General features: G+C 36.2%; 1 protein-coding gene across 1 annotated transcript; it reads right to left on the bottom strand.

Annotated features, from left to right (window-relative positions):
- Positions 1-344: 344 nt before the first annotated feature.
- On the bottom strand, positions 345-17,866 carry LOC137405163 (cytochrome P450 2B4-like). Its single transcript, XM_068091390.1, has 10 exons — positions 17,789-17,866; positions 17,187-17,283; positions 16,928-17,095; positions 15,039-15,122; positions 13,629-13,867; positions 10,046-10,232; positions 5,586-5,729; positions 3,922-4,071; positions 3,361-3,507; positions 345-796 (listed from the first exon to the last, which is right to left on the bottom strand). Exons 1-10 carry the CDS (start codon positions 17,864-17,866, stop codon positions 615-617), a joined length of 1,476 nt encoding a protein of 491 aa, XP_067947491.1. The 3' UTR covers positions 345-614.
- Positions 17,867-18,142: the final 276 nt, after the last annotated feature.

Below are 18,142 nucleotides of genomic sequence, written 5' to 3'. Positions count from 1 at the left end.
TAGGCCTATATGTGTTTTGTATCGTTATTATACTTGAACTAATCTACAAAACGATGGTTAAATTTGTCGATGAAATTTTGATACAAGGGTTCGTCTCATTGTTGATAAATAATTTTCGTAAGTTGTGTGCACATGCATTTATCATAAAAACTCCCAAACTTCGCATCCGCTCGTTTGGTCGTGGGATTATTTTGAAAATATCATTGGTAGCTGCTTCAATTAATAATCTCCCACCTAATATCCATTCTCTTAGCAGAGTAAGGTATTTTAAACACTATTTGTCAAACTATTTATTAGATTTTAGTGGCTGACTGCTGCCCTTTTTCTTTCTTTTTGTTTTATGATTGTAGTATGGCACAATTTGAAAAACATTCTATTTGAAATGCAATTATTGCCAATAAGTAATATATATAAATATGATATTCTATAAAAATAATGTTGTAAATCTATAAAACAGTGTCAGAAGCTTACAAAGCACTCAAAGCTACATGTGCTGATTGAACTAACCCTGGCAATAGCTGAGTAATAACTCTCATAGACAATTAATATGATTAAGCTTAGCATTAAAATCATGGTAAGACAACTGACAATGTTTTCTCATCTCCAAAAAGAAGTTATATCCTTTCCACGAATCTAACTTTGTACCTTTCCTTGGGCATATTCACAAACTCTCTGTGTAACTCAGTAGAAGGAACCTTGTCCTGCCCAAGAAATACCTTGAACCTCTGGACTGTAGAAGTTAAAAAGAAAAAGAGTTCCATTCTGGCTAATGTTTCACCTGGGCAGATTCTTTTACCTAAAATGGCAAAATTCATTTTGCATGATATTCTTTTTATTGCAACGCTAACCAATGTTATAAAACAGCACTTGTTACCATTTAAACACTAAATAGCCATACAGAATACCACTGGTTAACATTGTAAGGTTCACTAGCCTTATAAAATATACTTGTTAACATTGTCTTATTATGCCGCTTGTCAAAGTTTTAATGTCAGCAAGCGGTATAAAATAGTGATTGCTAAAATTGCAATGCTAACTAGTGTTATAAAACTATCGGTATGCCCGGCTTTGCACGGGTATTAAAAATCAGTTTATAAACAGTGATAGCATTGCCACACTTCTAAACTCAGCTCATAAACAATGCCGCTTGCCATCAGCCTGGCACATTGCCAATGGCTAATTTACGTAAGCTAGTTATCTATGGCTCTTACTAATACATAGAATGACGTCGCGCCGTAACAGAGAGCGGTATCATATTTTCACCCACATAGCGACATATATCGCCCAAAGAATCCATCAATCTTGCGTGGTTACATTGGAAAGGCATTTGCTTAGCAAATAGGAGGTTCCGAGATCAAATCTTTTGCAGTACGGATTGTTTATTCCAATATTGTAATAGGTATAACTGGACAATTCTTGAAATTTATATATATAAATAACAGCTATTAACATTGCAAAGTTAACAAGTGCTATAATATATGAAACATTAGAATTAAAGCTAAAACAATGAACAATTTCTCTTTTTCCTTTCAATGTTTTTGTACTCAATTGCACATTCCATAAAATGCTGCTATTATTGCAACTAGTGTGCTTGGCTGTCCCATGCACTGTGAGAGATCGTAATGAGTAGTCAGCATGTGCATAATTATTTCATGAAATGGTGAGGCAGCTGAGTGGTGTAGTGGTTAGTGTGCCATTCTGTCTATCGAAGCATCCGAGTTCAATTCCCATGCCAGGTAATTATTTTCCTAATGCTCTCAGCGTGCCTTAGGAAAGACGGATGGATACTGCTCTTATAACAGTAAAAAAAATTTTCAGGTATTCTGTCGATGATTTAACCAGACAAGTATGCCTATTTAATAAGACAGTTACATGTAGTTCTGAATTATTAGACAGCACTGCATTATGGAAATGAGTTGGTTTACATGAACAAAATCTAATCTACAGAACATAATTATAGTAGATATTTTATTAAAAATAAATGTTAAATTATGCTACAGTCAACTCTAGGTTGGTGCAATTACAGTCACGGATCAAAAAGGTTATCTGAAATATGTTTGTTTTTATTTAAATGACTTCATCATTGTTTATGATTACGCTAGTTAGATGCGTTATAATGGCTGAAATAGTAGTTTTTATCTACATTTCATTTAGTGTTAATGCATTTACCTTTACAGGCTTTCCACAATTCCTTACAACAGCTAAAGCAGCAATTGAATGTTTGAGAACGCTGCCTTCATGAATCAGAAACAATTAAAAAATTCCCTAATCACCTGTTCGCTGACAACACTCGGCAAAACTAGCAATTAATATCTACTACCATAATTCTAATCAAAAGTTACAATATAGAATGTTATCAAATCAACAATCAGTAGGCTCTGGTACACTTCAATCTATATACATGTACAGTATATAAATCTCAAAGTGTGTCATCGTCTGTCTGTGCAGATGTCTGCCTATCCAGTTATAGCTATTAAAATCTAGGAACGAAGAATCCGTATAGCAGAATATTTGATTTTGGAACCTTCTGTTCCTCAGACGATATGCTAAACCATTGGGCTATATATGTCACGATGTAGGTGAAAATACACATACCGCTGTGCATTACAGCGCAACGTCACTAAAGCTTGCTCTTTCAGCACTTATTAGTAAGTTTAGCAATACTATCTTACTCAAATTAGCCATTGGCAATGTGCCAGGCTAATGGCAAGTGGCAGGAAACAACATTACCTGTCATTGCTTATAAACTTATTTTTTAATACTCGTGCAACGCCAGGCATTCCGCTATTTTTTACTATAATAAGAGCCGTGTCTGCCTGTCTGAAGCCAAGCTAATAGCGTTAATAAGACCAAACCAAACTGGGATATTTGGTTTTAAAGATAAGCATGTTACTACTGCACCAAAGAACCGCCTTTCTGCATCTAAGAATAATTGCGTGCACACTTATTACACATGACGATCTCTCACGGTGTACAAGACTGGCAGAATACTAGTCTATAATACAAGTATAACAAGAACTGTGTTTGTCCATCCATCTGAGACCGCATTTAGACATTGGAAAAAATATCGCATCATACAGGATTTGAACTCGTACATCATAATAGCAGTGATGGGGAGACATATGAAACATGATTACCAGCTGTCGACTGTTCATCATGGTTATAAAATGCTGGGGATAAATCATTGTCAGCTCTAACAAAGTAAAGTGACAGTTTTTAACCCTGCAAGACATGCCATATGATGAATGTTTGGACCTTGACATCAATGCCATACAAAAATAATCATATACATGTAGATGAAATAATTGTAATCATGTATGTCTATGTGATCACTAGGGCTGGGTGAAAGTGCTGCCTTACCGATGCCAAAAGGAGTGAACAGCTTTTGCTTAGGTTTTTGAAAGTTTCCAGCAGAATCAAGGAATCTGTGAGGAATGAAAGTGTCAGGCTCTGTGTAGAAACAAGCATTATGGGTACTGGCAAAGTTGTTAGCCAACACCGTTGTACCTGTGTTACAATAGCACACAATACCGACAAGTTGTGTTAAAATAGCGCAAGATAGTGACAAGCTGTGTTATAATAGAACAAGATAGTGACAAGTTGTGTTATAACAGAACAAGATAGCGAAAAGCTGTGTTATAACAGAACAAGATAGTGACATCTCAAAAGGCGCAAGAAAGATGCCAGCTATGCGGTTGACTTGCCAGACATTCATAAACAAGGTTAGCATTCAGTAAAATCTGAATGGAATGCTAAAATGAATCGTTCTTCAGGATCCACCTAAAGCCTTCTGTGACAAGGCAACGAGTTGAACATGTCAGGAACATATCTTATCTGAATGGAAGATCGGCGATGCTGATCACTTCATAAGGTTAAGGTCAGAAGCAAAATCAGAACAGTTAATGAATATCACATCCGCACCTTTAGGAATGATGTGTCCGAGCACATTGACATCTCTAGTAGCGTAGTGCTGCAGGGATATACCAACCACATCAATTCTCAACAGTTCTGTAATTACTGACATCGTGTATGGCATATTTTCCTTGTCAGCAAGAACTGGGCTCCGTGAACCTGTTGATAAGGTTCATTTTGAATAGGCAACAGTTCCATTCATCAAAATATGTTTATCAACTTCTAGTTAGTATACCGTAGTATAAGTTCAACAGATTCTAAAAATTTGATGCAAATATTAGATGAAGGAGAAAAGTTCTCTGCATGCGGTAAAATTACTTTTGATGCTGTTAAAATAGCGGTAATCGTCACCGTGACAACCAGCCACTGAAAAGTATAAATACTGAAGTTACCTAAACCGTATTTCAAAAATCATTTTAGCAATGAGATAAGCATAACATGGCGAGATTGATGCATTATTGCTTATTTCTCTACCACAACTCATGTGATTATTTCCATATTTTATAATTAATATTCAATTTTATATTTTTCATATTTTATATTACAAGTCTGTTTTACACCGCATGTCCGTTTTACATCATGTGACTGTTTTACACTATGTGTCTGTTTTACACCACATATCTGTTTTGCATCACCTGTCTGTTTTACACCACGTGTCTGGTTTATATCACGTGTCTAGTTTACACCACGTGTCTGTTTCACACCACGTGTCTGTTTTACATAACATGTCTGTTTTACAAAATGTGTCTGTTTTACATCACATGTCTGTTTTACATCATGTGTCTGTTTTACATCACGTGTCTGTTTTACGCCATGTGTCTGTTTTACATCGCGTGTCTGTTTTACAAAATGTGTCTGTTTTACAACATGTGTCTGTTTCACATCACATGTCTACATAATGTTGTGTCCCCATCTTGCAGGGCATGCTTATTTCCAAAAACACTGTTTACATACGTTATGAAGAGGCCAATATTTAAGGCAACTGTAAAGCAATACCTTTGAGGTCAATGTTTACGATCAGTATAACATGACAGACACACTACATCAACTATAGTTCCGATAAGTATGACACAACTTCCACACTGCTGCACCAACATATGTTGTCATAACAATAACAGTTGCTTTCCCACATGCGTGAGAACAACAAACATATTAGCATAAAAATATACAAACTAACCAATCTAGAAAAAACTAGTTTTTGAATTCCATAAACTGATCATGGAATTCAAATAGGTGTCAGGCAGTAGACCTTTACTTAATAGTTTTTTTACACATGGTACAAATATACCACTATGAATTAAAAGATATCAATAGAATATGTTTAGTTTAAATTTGAAAAAAGAATGAGTGACAATATCCATGCTCCATGAACAAATTCTGAATATTTGTTATAAGAAAGGTTGTGTTCGTCTGGCCGTTGCTATGCTAAAACCAATAGGAAAAAACTGCACAGCACAGGGATTGACCTCAAGATATTCACATCTGAAAGCAAGTGATGCCACTGCACAACTGAGCCAGTTTGCAGCATCAATGAATAATTGTGCACATACCTATTACACCTGAGGATCTCTCAGAGGCATGAGACTGGCAGTGGGCTAGTTTCTATAATATTCAATTAATTTCGATGTCTTAATTTAACAAACAGCTCATTCTAACTAAGATTAGAAACTGACCAATTTGTTCTTGTATCTCCTCGAACAGCTTTTCCTGCATGTCAGGCAGCAGAACGAGGTGAAGGAAGGCCCAATAAAGAACTGAACTTGTTGTATCCGTACCAGCTATGTACAGCTGCAGTAGGACAATGATTAGGTTTTCATCTGAAACAAAAAATGGTTCTTCAACATTCATTGGTCTATTCTATGTATACACTAAAGTGGTTTTTTCCTTGAACCCAAAACAGAGTTGTATCTCTAAAGAAAATGAGTAAGCCAAAATCTAAGTATAGTCACTCATCAAGTTATCTCCTCGGCCATATCTAATACCAGTGATGGAATGCTTGTGTGTCAAAATCATTGCACCATTACAGGTTAGTCTCTTTCTAGCCCCTGAGTTATTTAAATGTATGATAATCTGTATTACACCTCAAACTTTTCACTTATATTTTAATTACATATATATAAATTTATTTAACCTAATCAAAGAAGTAGATAGAGGAAATGGAAAATAACATGGCTCAACCCGTTTCATAATACAAATGCATGAGTCACTTTGCAGCTGATACTGCTATCAGTTATGTTTCAAGCCTGCGCATTTCTAGAGATTTTAAATTAATCTCTCTTTGATCTCAACTGTGAATTAATACACATGCCTATACGCTTATATATACATGTACTAGCTGTGCTACCCGGCGTTGCCCGGGTATTAAAAATCCGATTATAAACAATGAGAGGTAATGAGTGTTGCCTACCATTTGATATTAGCCTCGCACATGGCCAATGGATAATTTGAGTAAGCTTACTAATAAGAGCTACGCTTCTAATGACGTTACACCATAACTTTGCGTCGTGAAAGCGGTAGCGTATTTGCTCCCATATATCGACATATATCGCCTAATGATTTCACTAAGCTTGTGTGGCTGAATTAGTAAGGCAGTCGGACTGGTGAACGGGAAAGTCCGAGATCAAATCTTCTGTGATAGGGATTCTTTAATCCAAGATTTTAATAGCTATAGCTGAAATGACACACATACGACCAATTTTGAGAAATATTGATATATACACATAGAAAGATGTACATACCAAAAAATATATATAATAAAATAAAAATTTTCCTTGTCACAGTTAACCCATGTGGGTGGTAACATCCACTCACGTTTGGGTCTCCTACCAGAGACCTGGGTGTTTCAGCACCCACCTCACTATCTTAGCTATTTTCAATAAGTCACTTCTCTGCAACTGACTTTAGTTGATTGCTGCCGATATTTGGGTTGCAGCAGTTTGATAATTCCAGTTCTCATATACCAATACTTTCCAATCTGCTCTCCGAGTGAGAGATATTTCTCCTATTTTCTTTTTTTTCTATGCTGTAATTATGGGGTACTGCTATATCTAATATAGTAGCTCTCTTGCTTTCCATTACCACCATTGCGATATCTGCAAGTTTTCTCAATATATGCTTGTCTGTCTGGATGTAGAAGTCCCAGAGGAGCTTAGTAGAGTAATTCTCATTAACCTCATCAAGAGATTCACACCGGCTGTTGATTTTGAGGCTATACTTATCGCATAGGCTTCTGTATACTACACCTGTGATATCGTTATATCACCTAGTGTATACTGTGGTGGCCGTAGCGCACAGACATTATTGGCTACATTTTAAAACTTACAGTTTATTTTAGTGATCTTTGGCAGCAGTAGCTGTCACGTATGCATATCTATATTTAGCCACTTATTATATCATTTTCATTGTGTATTGAATGTCTTACCACAACTTATGTAGTTGTCATCGCGATTTTGACCATGCTATTTTATGTAACACTTGTTGTTGTCGTCGTCTTAGGCCAACCATATAAAAGGCCGGCACTTTTTCTGAGATGGCAGAGTAGTCTTTGGCTGCGACTGTGCCTGTTATATGCAAATAAACACTCTAGACACTCTATACACTCTACACTGAAGCACTCTACTCTCATGTTTCATCATTTTTTAGCCTAAAAAACGAAATTAGTTAAAGCGCCGTGAAAGGCTGAGCAGCATATTTTACAATACATTGCCTGCTACCTGCTGGCAGGCGCTATTTCACTACATGCCATTATATTCAGCAAGCATATTTTTATTGTGATAGATCTGTGTTTGGAGTTGCCTAGTTGGAAGCAATTGCTTTAGATTGCTTATTTCAGTCCCTTAAATGTATTTATGGTGAAGGTCGACTTGTTGGTGGTAGGCACCATGGCGACATTTGGAGTGCCAGTCAGTCTCCTCATCACCAGTGTACAGTTTTGTTGTTACCGCAATCGAGTGAGTGGACTTCAGCAAGCAACCAGGCTATGGTGCCCATTGAGGCCGAATAGGTTTTCATACTCTGTTATTCTTCTTTCATTGGATGCTGTACACTTTCAGGCCACCTGCCTCACCTTTCTCACTAAGATATAACTTAGCAGTATAGGACTTCAGGTGTAGTGATCCTTTCATAGTCAACAGCTTGCAAGTTGCTGTCTGTCTTTTGATGTATTCCTTAGTCCACCTTATTATGCCGTCTGGGTACATTTACAAAAAGCCATTCTGATGTTCTTACTGCAGACCTGAGTAAGGTGTATTGGTAAATCAATGTCCCTTTCCATCTTTGCATACAGCTTGATGTCATTCATGGAGAAGTCGTGGCTTATTTGGACGCCACTCTTGAACTAACATCCATTTTGGGTTCCTTCTAACATAATGCTTAGAGAGTTTAGGCATATGCATAACAGCAGCGGTGAGAAAAATTAACCTTGATATATGCCACACTTATGATTCGTGATATGATCATCAACATCTTGATAAATGCCACAAGACCAGGGTGGAAATTGTACAACCTTAGGCTTCCAAGGGTCTAACTATAGGAAATTGCATCATAGGCGTTTTTGGAGTCAATCCAGATCGGTATTTCGTCTCCTGCTGTCTTAGCAGACTGTCCAATCCTACAGCACATGATGTTTCCTCTCGCTTGTATTGAGTCCAAGTCTCTTTTGTGCACTGGCCATCTGCTGACTCATACGCTAGTCCAGTTTGTCTGCAGCTATTTCTAAAAGCAGTTTACAGGTGATTGGCAAGCAAGCTACTGAGCGATAGTTTTGAGAATTGGCACCTGCTTTGGGCCTTTCATCAGTTGTACAGTTCATACATTTGTCAGCCATTTTGGATGGTCACCTTTGTCTATCAAAGAAATTCAGAGGTGCAAAGAGGTCAAATTTTTTAGCCAGGTTTGGACAATGCCAGATCCAGCTGCTGCCCAGTTGTTTATACGCTTCGCTCTACACCTAATGTCCAATTTGCCGATGAGTCCTTGATGAGCTGCATGTGTTGATGGCTCTCTTTAGGACAATTTAGTCAATCTGTGATGGTGTTATGAGTAACTTCTTTCTCATAGATATCCGTCCTGAATTTTGATGTGCTGAGTTTGAGAAGATCTGCCAATGCTATCTGCTGTTCACCTTGTAACTGAGAATGCATTCTTGAATAATTATAGCCTCTATAGGTGAACAGCTTGTTTACTCTTTAGTTATCCTGCTCTTTGGTGTATTACTTCAGTCGTTCCAAGAGCGCTATTAGCTGCTGTTTAACTAATTCTTAAGATTCATTTGTGGCTTTCCTATTTGAACACTCAAGACTGGTTTAATCTTTCACTAATTCTGCTAAGCTTTTTACGCAGGCTCTCAATTTTATTTTTAAGCCTCACCTGCCAGGCTGAATCGAAGGAAAGTTTGATGCCTAGATGACAATGACTCAATACCCATTTCCACTAAGGTGATGGTTGCTGTACTGTAGACTAGTGCATCAGCTTTAGTGATTGGTTTCATCGGAATAGATTTCTGCATTAGGTTAAGCCTGGTTCCCATATTAAATGCACGACCCTGGATGTGATCTCGCGCAGCAAAACACTTGCGGCGCTAGGCTTGGCAGCTCATGTTCGCCTGAAGATGTGTCGCTAGTGATTGCATAAAAATGGTCGCTAGCCATGCTGTTTCAAAAATGCTGACTTTCACACGTACAGTGCATTTTGGGAAAGTTTTGCCCATGGCTCTTTGCGAAAATTAAACAGCGCTGAACTCGTGCGTTGACCGCCGGCAACTACCAGCGGTACTGGGTGCGTAGGTTCACATTTCACCCCTGATAACCCTGCGGTGTTTGCGACGTATATGGGAACCAGGCTTTAGGCAGCTTCTTAACTATGGCCTTGCTGACTCTCGGTAATGATGTCCTGCTTTCATGTTCAGTAGCAGCTGAGAGCTCGTTGATGATGATTCTGTCTCTAAGATCTTTCAGCTCTTAGTGAAGGGTGATAGGTTCAGGGTGCATATTTATTTCATCAAAAGATGTATCAGATTTAAAATTCAAAATGTGCGGCATATCATGCTATCCAAAGATTTAAGACTATAGAGTAGGAGTAATTACGATGACAGGAACTAACAAGGCAAAGAGACTAAGAGCAAGAAACACTTTACCACCAAATGGGTTGCTGCCATCTTCCATGTACTTTTCCCTTTCCATAAGAAACGAATCAATAAAATCTTGTGGATTTTTCCCGTCAAATGCTTCTTTGTGTTTTTCAGTCTGTTCTTTGACAAAGCTAATTGTCTTCATCACTTTGTTTCTAGCAGCACGATAGCCGATCGGGTCAAAGGGCAAATGCTAAAATCATTGCATGAACATGAACTAAATCTTTTTTTTAATTCTAACATCTATTTTTCATGTTTAGTTATGCAAATGAATAGGAGTCAATTATAAACGTATAGGTTTTTAGTTGCAATAATGAAAGTGTCTAGGAAGGTGAAGCCAAGCCTTGAATCTAGATGCAAAAACTTAAGACTTGATAAAACTTGTCTAAATGTTTATTCATCAGGAGCGAGAGCAACCTCAGCGTAGTCATAAAGTAAGGGTACCATATTTATTCTACTATAATGTACAAAATCCTGTACAGACTTTTGATCCAAAGTTCTCGCCAAAATTTTTGTGTGTTTTCATAAAAAGCAACCTGTCAGCCAACACTGACACGTGATTCTTATACACAATTAAGTGCAGGTAGCCATAGAGCATGCTGATGCCTAATAAAGCCTTATCTTTTAAGAGATCAAGATTTTAGCTTATAGGCTACTGTTTCCTTGTTCTCGTGCTATTGCTACAAAGATACAGTCTCATACCAGTCAGTTACCATCCTAAATAAATGATAGCAAGTATGATCATTTGAAGGAGACCAACTAGCTATCATTTTTGGCATCAGCATGCAAACGCATGACATTTGTGCGAGAGAACCTTTGCCAATTAGCTGATAAATGATACTTTGCCAATTTACCACGTGTTGTCAATAAAGTTTGTCATAGCTGCTTACTTTCACTAGCAGTTTTTACTTTTTATCCAAGGTCTGAGAATTGAAAAAAACAAAAAATTGCATAACAATTTTCGTTATCAAGTTAAGGGTGTGCATTATAAATGAGTGTGTGTTATAATTACAAGTTGCAAGCAGAAATCTAAAATGGTTTGTTCTTCTATCACATTGCTATAACTTTCCGTACAAACGCAGAAGTTGCTGTAAACAGAACTGGATGTCACAATTTTTTGTATTAGCTACGCGTACATAAAAACAGCCACAAAAAAAAAGACATGTAGAAAAATAATCCAGTGACCTGTCGAAGGTCATACAGACTGCCAGGCTACCCATAATATTACCGAGATAATGAAGGTTTTTTTGGACAAAATGAACTTTGAATTAACAAATCCGAGTATAAATAACAGGATGTATATAGAGAACTGACTGTACTACTTGGCGTTGCCCAAGTAATAAAAAAGCCTCTGGACAGATAATTTATTTGTATTTAACATATAACAACACTTGCCATTCTAACTTTCAAACTACATATTATGGAGAGAAGTGTTTTGTGTAGTTGAAATAAATTAAGAGAGAAAATAAAAACAACTGTAAAGGTTTTCAAACTTTTTCAAACAATTGTAAGTTTTAAATTTCATAACTTGAAAGAAGTGTTTCGTTGAAATAAATTAAGAAAAAAAAAATGTAAAGCTGTTTAAATGTAAATGTGAAATCATTAGCGAGTAATGGCTAAATATAGTCTGTTTTGCTACGATTACAATAAAAAATTATTTGGTATACAATTATATGATTTTAGTTGATTTCAGTGTTGGCATGCAAAAATTGGCATGTCAATTTTTGCATGCCAGTGCTGGCATGTAAAAACATTGTAGGCTATAGACGTACATAGAGTGGTATAAAAACCCATAGTAATTATCTAATGCAATCACCTCTTGGTAAAAATCATCAACATTAAAACATAGTAACTAAATAATATGTTAACCTTAGTAACTATAGTTACCTACAGTAACTTTAATGCATTTTGTGGTTATGATCTGCAAGATAATATAACATCACAATGTAGTGCATGGAGAGTTTTTACCTTCGAGACAGACGTGTAACATAAATGCTGAATATAACTTAAATGAATTTAGTTTACTAAATACATACTTGAAGGAAGTTTTAGAATGTATTTGAGTATACTCCTAAACTTTTAACTAAAATTTTATCATTTATGCATTTGCGAATCAGTTTTTATCATAACGGATACCGCTGAACTCGCCATGGTGAGTAACGTATAACTATTGATAGCGTACATAATCAGTACACAAATTGCCAAATTATTGTTGATATTGTGTGGCAGAAAAAATTCACCCTAACGAAAAAGCATCGTGTTTCCTAGAGTTGGGCGAAAAATATTTTACAACAGGGTCATCGTAAGGCGTGGCTGCAATGCTAAAATAATACGTCATTCAGCGTGTGAATACAGCATATGATAGCATCTTTGATCAATATGCCTTGAATAACTCAGTGGTAGAGCGAGTAGATTTCAACTTGCGGTTGCAATCTCCGTGAGTTCAAATCCATCGGAATGCGGAATTTTAATTCCAAGATTTTAATAGCTATAGCTGGACATACACGGACACAGACAGATACACAGAAACACAGACAAACTTTGAGAAATATATATGTAAACTAGCTGTACCACCCAGCATTGCCCGAGTAATAAAAAAGTATTTGGACAGAAAATCGATTTGTGTGGAACATGTAACAAAATTTGCCATTCCTACTTTCAACCTACATATCATGAGAAAAGTGTTTTGTGTAGTTGAAATAAGTTAGGAGAGAAAATAAAAACCACTGTGAAAGTTTTCAAATTTTGTCAAACAACTGTAACTTTCAAATTACATATCATGAAAAAAATGTTTTGTGCAGGTCAAATAAAAAAAATAAAATAAAACAACTATAAAAGGGTTTAAATGTAAATGTGAAACAATTAGCAAATAATAGCTAAATTAAGTCTGTTTTGCTACGATTACAATAAAAGATGATTCGGTAATGATAAAACAACGGAACTGATTCGGAACTGAGAAAACAAAATAAAAAATCCTAAATATGTAGAATGAATAATAAGAATTCTTGCATAGAAGTAAATGTGTGTATAAAAAATGTTACTATTCCACCAGAAGCTATCCATCAAAACTTTGAATGCGATGATACTGGTACCTCTCGACACTGGTACAAATGAAAAAATGAGATATCGTACTGTTTTTATCTGACCGAACAGTGAGAGAATTTAGAGGCTCTTCCTATGGAAAAACCGACAATACAAGTTTAAGAAAACACGAAAAGGCATTGTGTCTCATAAAATTAATAGAGTTCATAAAGTTTCAACTAATACGTCATTCAGCATGTGCATACGCTATACCGTATATGATAGTGCCAGTAATCAATACGCCTTGTATAGCTCAGTGGTAGCATGTGGTATGCTTGCAGATTTAAAACTTGCTGTTTCAATATCCGTGAGTTCAAATCCATCACAACGTGGAATTTTAAATTCTAAGTATTAATAGCAACATGAATAGCTGGACATACACAGACACATATACACACACATAAACTTTGAGAAATATATAAAATATCTTATTGTATTATTATAAAACAGTTGACTTTAGAAATAAGCGAGCTCATGCCATTTAGTACCACAATACTCTAAGCCTCACCCTTAGAAACGGCGCTGGTATGGTTTTGAAATAGGCAGCAAAGAAATCATCTACTTCAAGATTAGCGAGCTGGCTGGCATCATAATCAAATCTATTTCCAAACACAATATGAGTAGCGATGTTGGACACACTTTGTTTAAGCTGTTGTCGAATATCCGTCGGTCTGCTTTGGTGATTCAGCAGAGCTTCATGAAAGTATTTGGTCTCTTCCAAAATCACATTTTCCATTGCAGCCTTGCCTAAGAGACACATGATAAACAAAATTTACTGACTGTTTTACCTTTGATTACTGTCAACTCGTTGATGAAGTCTGCTTTGAAAAAAAGACATCATAGTGATAAGTTTTCACATTTCTATCAATTTCACAAATGCAAATCGTGTTATATACAGTCATGCATTGGAGGTAACAAGCGACACACGGTCATGCGTAGACTCTAGTTAAACTATGAACACATATACTGTACTATTATGTTATTGTTCTAGGTTTAAAGTAAAGCATTTCTGCAAGTAAAGCAAAATCTTAGCATTTTCTGTAATCAGGTATTTATCATCCTACCAACAAAAAGTTGCAAAGAATCTCATTCACAATAAAGGAACAAGCTACTTTTCAATGTTCACACTTTCTCAGGTGGTGTTCACACTTGCTCATGTAGCATTCACACTTGCTCATGTAGCATTCACACTTGCTCATGTAGTGTCCACAATTGCTCATGTAGTGTTCACACTTTCTCATGTAGTGTTCACACTTGCTCGTATAGTGTTCACACTTGCTCATGTAGTGTCCACACTTGGTCATGTAGTGTCCATACCTGCTCATATAATGTTCACACTGCTAATGTAGTGTTCACACTTGCTTCTATAGTGTTTATACTTGTTAATGTAGTGTTCACGCTTGCTCATGTAGTGTTCACGCTTGCTCATGTAGTGTTCACTTTTGCTCATGTAGTGTTCACACTTGTTCATGTAGTGTTTACGCTTCTCCACACTTGTACACTCAGTATACATACATGTCGACATGGTGTTCCATGAGCTAGGGTAAATGCATCAAGGAAAACATTTTTTCACATATTTATCTACATTAAAATATGCCATTGGTTTGTCAAATCTATTGATTCATAAAGATTTACAGAAAGTAATGCTAAAAGAAACTACTAAAGACTTGCAAGAGACACCCTAACATCTCAAGGTTATGACTTGAAGTTGTCACATCCTGAACTTATTCACAATTTAGCTACGTGCCTACGCAATACAAAAATAAGAAAAGAGCTATGCCAATACAGTTGAGACATGAAAGAAAAAGAAACCAACCGCCGAGCAAAGGTCATCAGGTCACTGCGTGTTAGATTTCTCAAATGAAAGCTTTGCCAGCGCTATGTAAACCCACAACCAACCATTGTCTGCATGCCTCACCTATTCCTTGCGCTTTGAAGACTCCTAACAGGTGACGTCGATGTATCTGCCATATTCCATCTTCACTATTAATCACACCACCAGCTGAGAAGAGCAAAGAACCTTTTTAAAAATCAGTGATGAACTGAGAGACTATAGTGGCAGTGGTTTTGGAACAAAGTTCTGTTTAATGATTCTCAAGGGCAAGTAATATTACATAAATGTGATAAAAAATGGATTTTCAATTGATATAAAGATTCTAAAGTAACATTTTATTACTGCCAAAATTTTAAAAGGTCACTCACGTCAAATATTAAAAGCTTTTATAAAAAAGTAAAGATATTTCTCTATCATTTGAGACTTTGTTGGTGGCTTTACGTGATCTGACTGCTACACCTACAGCCACGTGTTTCAAGATTAAAACTGGTAAAGCTTGGTTGCGGTTAAACGCTAAAAAAAGATGTGCCTAGACTTCTCCAAAAATGACATCAGTAGTCGTGCATATTGTTTATAAATGATAAATATACAGTCTCATTAGCATCAGGTACTTGTGTGTTTACAGAGTACATGTACTTAGAGGAAAAAATGGGACAACTTCTAATCAAGTTATCTTCAGATTATTTGAAACATCTATAAAAATGTATCTGAAGCTATAATTGAAGTTTTATCGTAACAATCAAGAGCAAATATAAAATAGAATATGTCAATCGAGGCGTGCAAAATTGTAAGTTGGACGCAATAGCCGATATCATAACGAGAGATACAAACAGGAAACACGAGTACTGGTGTCATTTTTTGAGACATACTTTTCTTTTGAGCGGTTTAACAGCGATCAAGTTTTGCCGATTTCAATCTTGAAACATTCTGGCAGTCAGATCACTTTAAACAACAAACAATGCCTGAAATGATAAAAAAATGTCGAAAGTTTTTAATAAAATGTTTTCAAATTTGACCAGAGTACACCTTTCCTCACAGATGTGTAAAAAAAATTTACAAGTGAGTATATGCATTCCAAGCTAATCAATTACTCTTTCGAAAGATTAAATTCTTTTCAACCCTCTGTTAAGTTTTGCCAACTTAATTTAGAGTACAACTATATAATAAATAGCATTATAAAATAATAGAGTTAAGACTGTTATATGTTAGGCACGGTGTACTGCCAATCATCTATAACTTCCTGACTATATATAGCGCTGTATCATCATAGAAAAGGCTGTTGAGCCAGCTATTCTATGTCTGTCGATGCTACGAGTTTGTACCAAAATAAATACTGACTGCCCAACCTAATGTAATATTAGATATCTATGAACAACCAGATGTCTATAAACAGACTGTAAAGTGTTCAGCATTTAAACAATTAAAAACTTTCAATTATTTTGTACTTATTCAAACAAACATTTCACCATAACAAATACTCATAACAAATATCTTACAACTGTGAGATACTTGTTACGAATATTCGCTATGTATACAAAATGTTATATATACAAATTGTATGTTATGTATACAAAGTCCTGTATACATAACATTTTGTATACAGGATTTTTATATGCATGTACATAAGATTTTGTATGTTATGTATACAAAATCCTGCACAAATTGTGCTCACAATATTTGTATTTATCCTTCCACACATATGACAAACATCGTTTTCTATTCCGTGACACCAAGATACTACATCTACCATCATATGTTTCAGTTTGTGAACCTTCTGCTACTACAACCTTCAATTTACTATTCCAACTCCCCCGCAATACTATTAGATTACCATATTTCAAAACACTTTTGTTCAGCTCACTCTATAATTGCTGATTGGTCTTTTTTATTTTTTCAATGTTTTTGGAAGGTATTGAAAAACATCATTTTGTTAATGGTTACCATTGCCAATAAAATTTTATACATACACATACCATTTCCTAGCCCCAATTCCACTCCCGGAGTGTCCTGTGTTGGGGGACGGTTACTAAGACCATCAGCATTATTTACAAATGCTTCATATATAGCTTCAGACGAATTTAGTATGACAGTTGGGTTTGGCAGCCACAGTGTAAACACATCTCCCAGTTTCTTTTGATTCTCTGTAACGATTAACTAATTCATTTGAATGCTCAGAAAATTAAAAAAAGTTGAAATATGAACAACTTTGGAAAGACATCTAAGTGCTCATACCAATAAAGTAACCGGCCACATTGTTGAAATGTCGTAGAAAAAGGGGAATATTTCCGAGAAAAGGCAATGGGATAGGCCCTGGTAGAAACTTGTGTCTCTGCCAAATCGGCCAGTAGTAAAGAGTGAACAGACAAGCTAGTGATGCTAGAAGAATCGATGTCGTAGTGGAAGTCAATAAATTATGTATGATAAACCACATGTGCTCCATATTCTACAACAAAAGTTCAGTTTGTGAAAAGTGCAAAGAAGAACATCTGTACTATTAGAAAGCTTACTGAGCACCATAGCGCTGAAGCAGCACTAAATTTCCTTACTGGTAAACAAAATGACAATTCAGAAATGGTAAAGAAGTTTTGATATGACAAATATTTTGATAAGAATACATATTGTCATGATAGTGGTCATGTTTTTATACTCTCAGTGTATTTTGATTGTAAAGACTTATTTTTTAATGTTTATATTCATACAAATGCGCTTAAGTGTTACTACTATTTAATATCAGTAGCATTATTTACCACACCACGGGCAAGTGCCTTTAGATGACGATGCACAGGAGAAGTCAGCATTTGCGGCCCACTCTAGCCTATAGAAGTAGGTCTAACCCTTCGGGCTGACTTCAGTCCCAGCCACCTTCCAGGGGTTGATAGAGCGGGTGCTACAAGACCTTCATTGGCGAACATTGCTGTTCTACCTAGATGACATAATAGTCATTGCACCAGATTTTTACACCCCTCCTCCCGACTCGAGGAAGACTCCAACTGATAAAAGTTCGAAAGAGAAACATCTCGGCATTCTAGGATAACCAGCCCTGCCGGGAGGCCCAGGAGAACTGGCTCCAGTTCCCACCCAGCATAACCTTCGGCCGAACCAGACGACTAGAAAGCTAGATTGCTACAAAAATTGAGCGTCTTAAAATTGCAGCAGCTAATGCAATTCTGGCAGAGTGATATGGCAAT

Source organism: Watersipora subatra, chromosome 9 (genome assembly GCF_963576615.1).
Source record: "Watersipora subatra chromosome 9, tzWatSuba1.1, whole genome shotgun sequence".
Classification (NCBI taxonomy): domain Eukaryota; kingdom Metazoa; phylum Bryozoa; class Gymnolaemata; order Cheilostomatida; family Watersiporidae; genus Watersipora; species Watersipora subatra.
The sequence above is the reverse complement of the archived record's forward strand: the minus strand, read 5'-3'. Positions and strand labels throughout refer to the sequence as shown.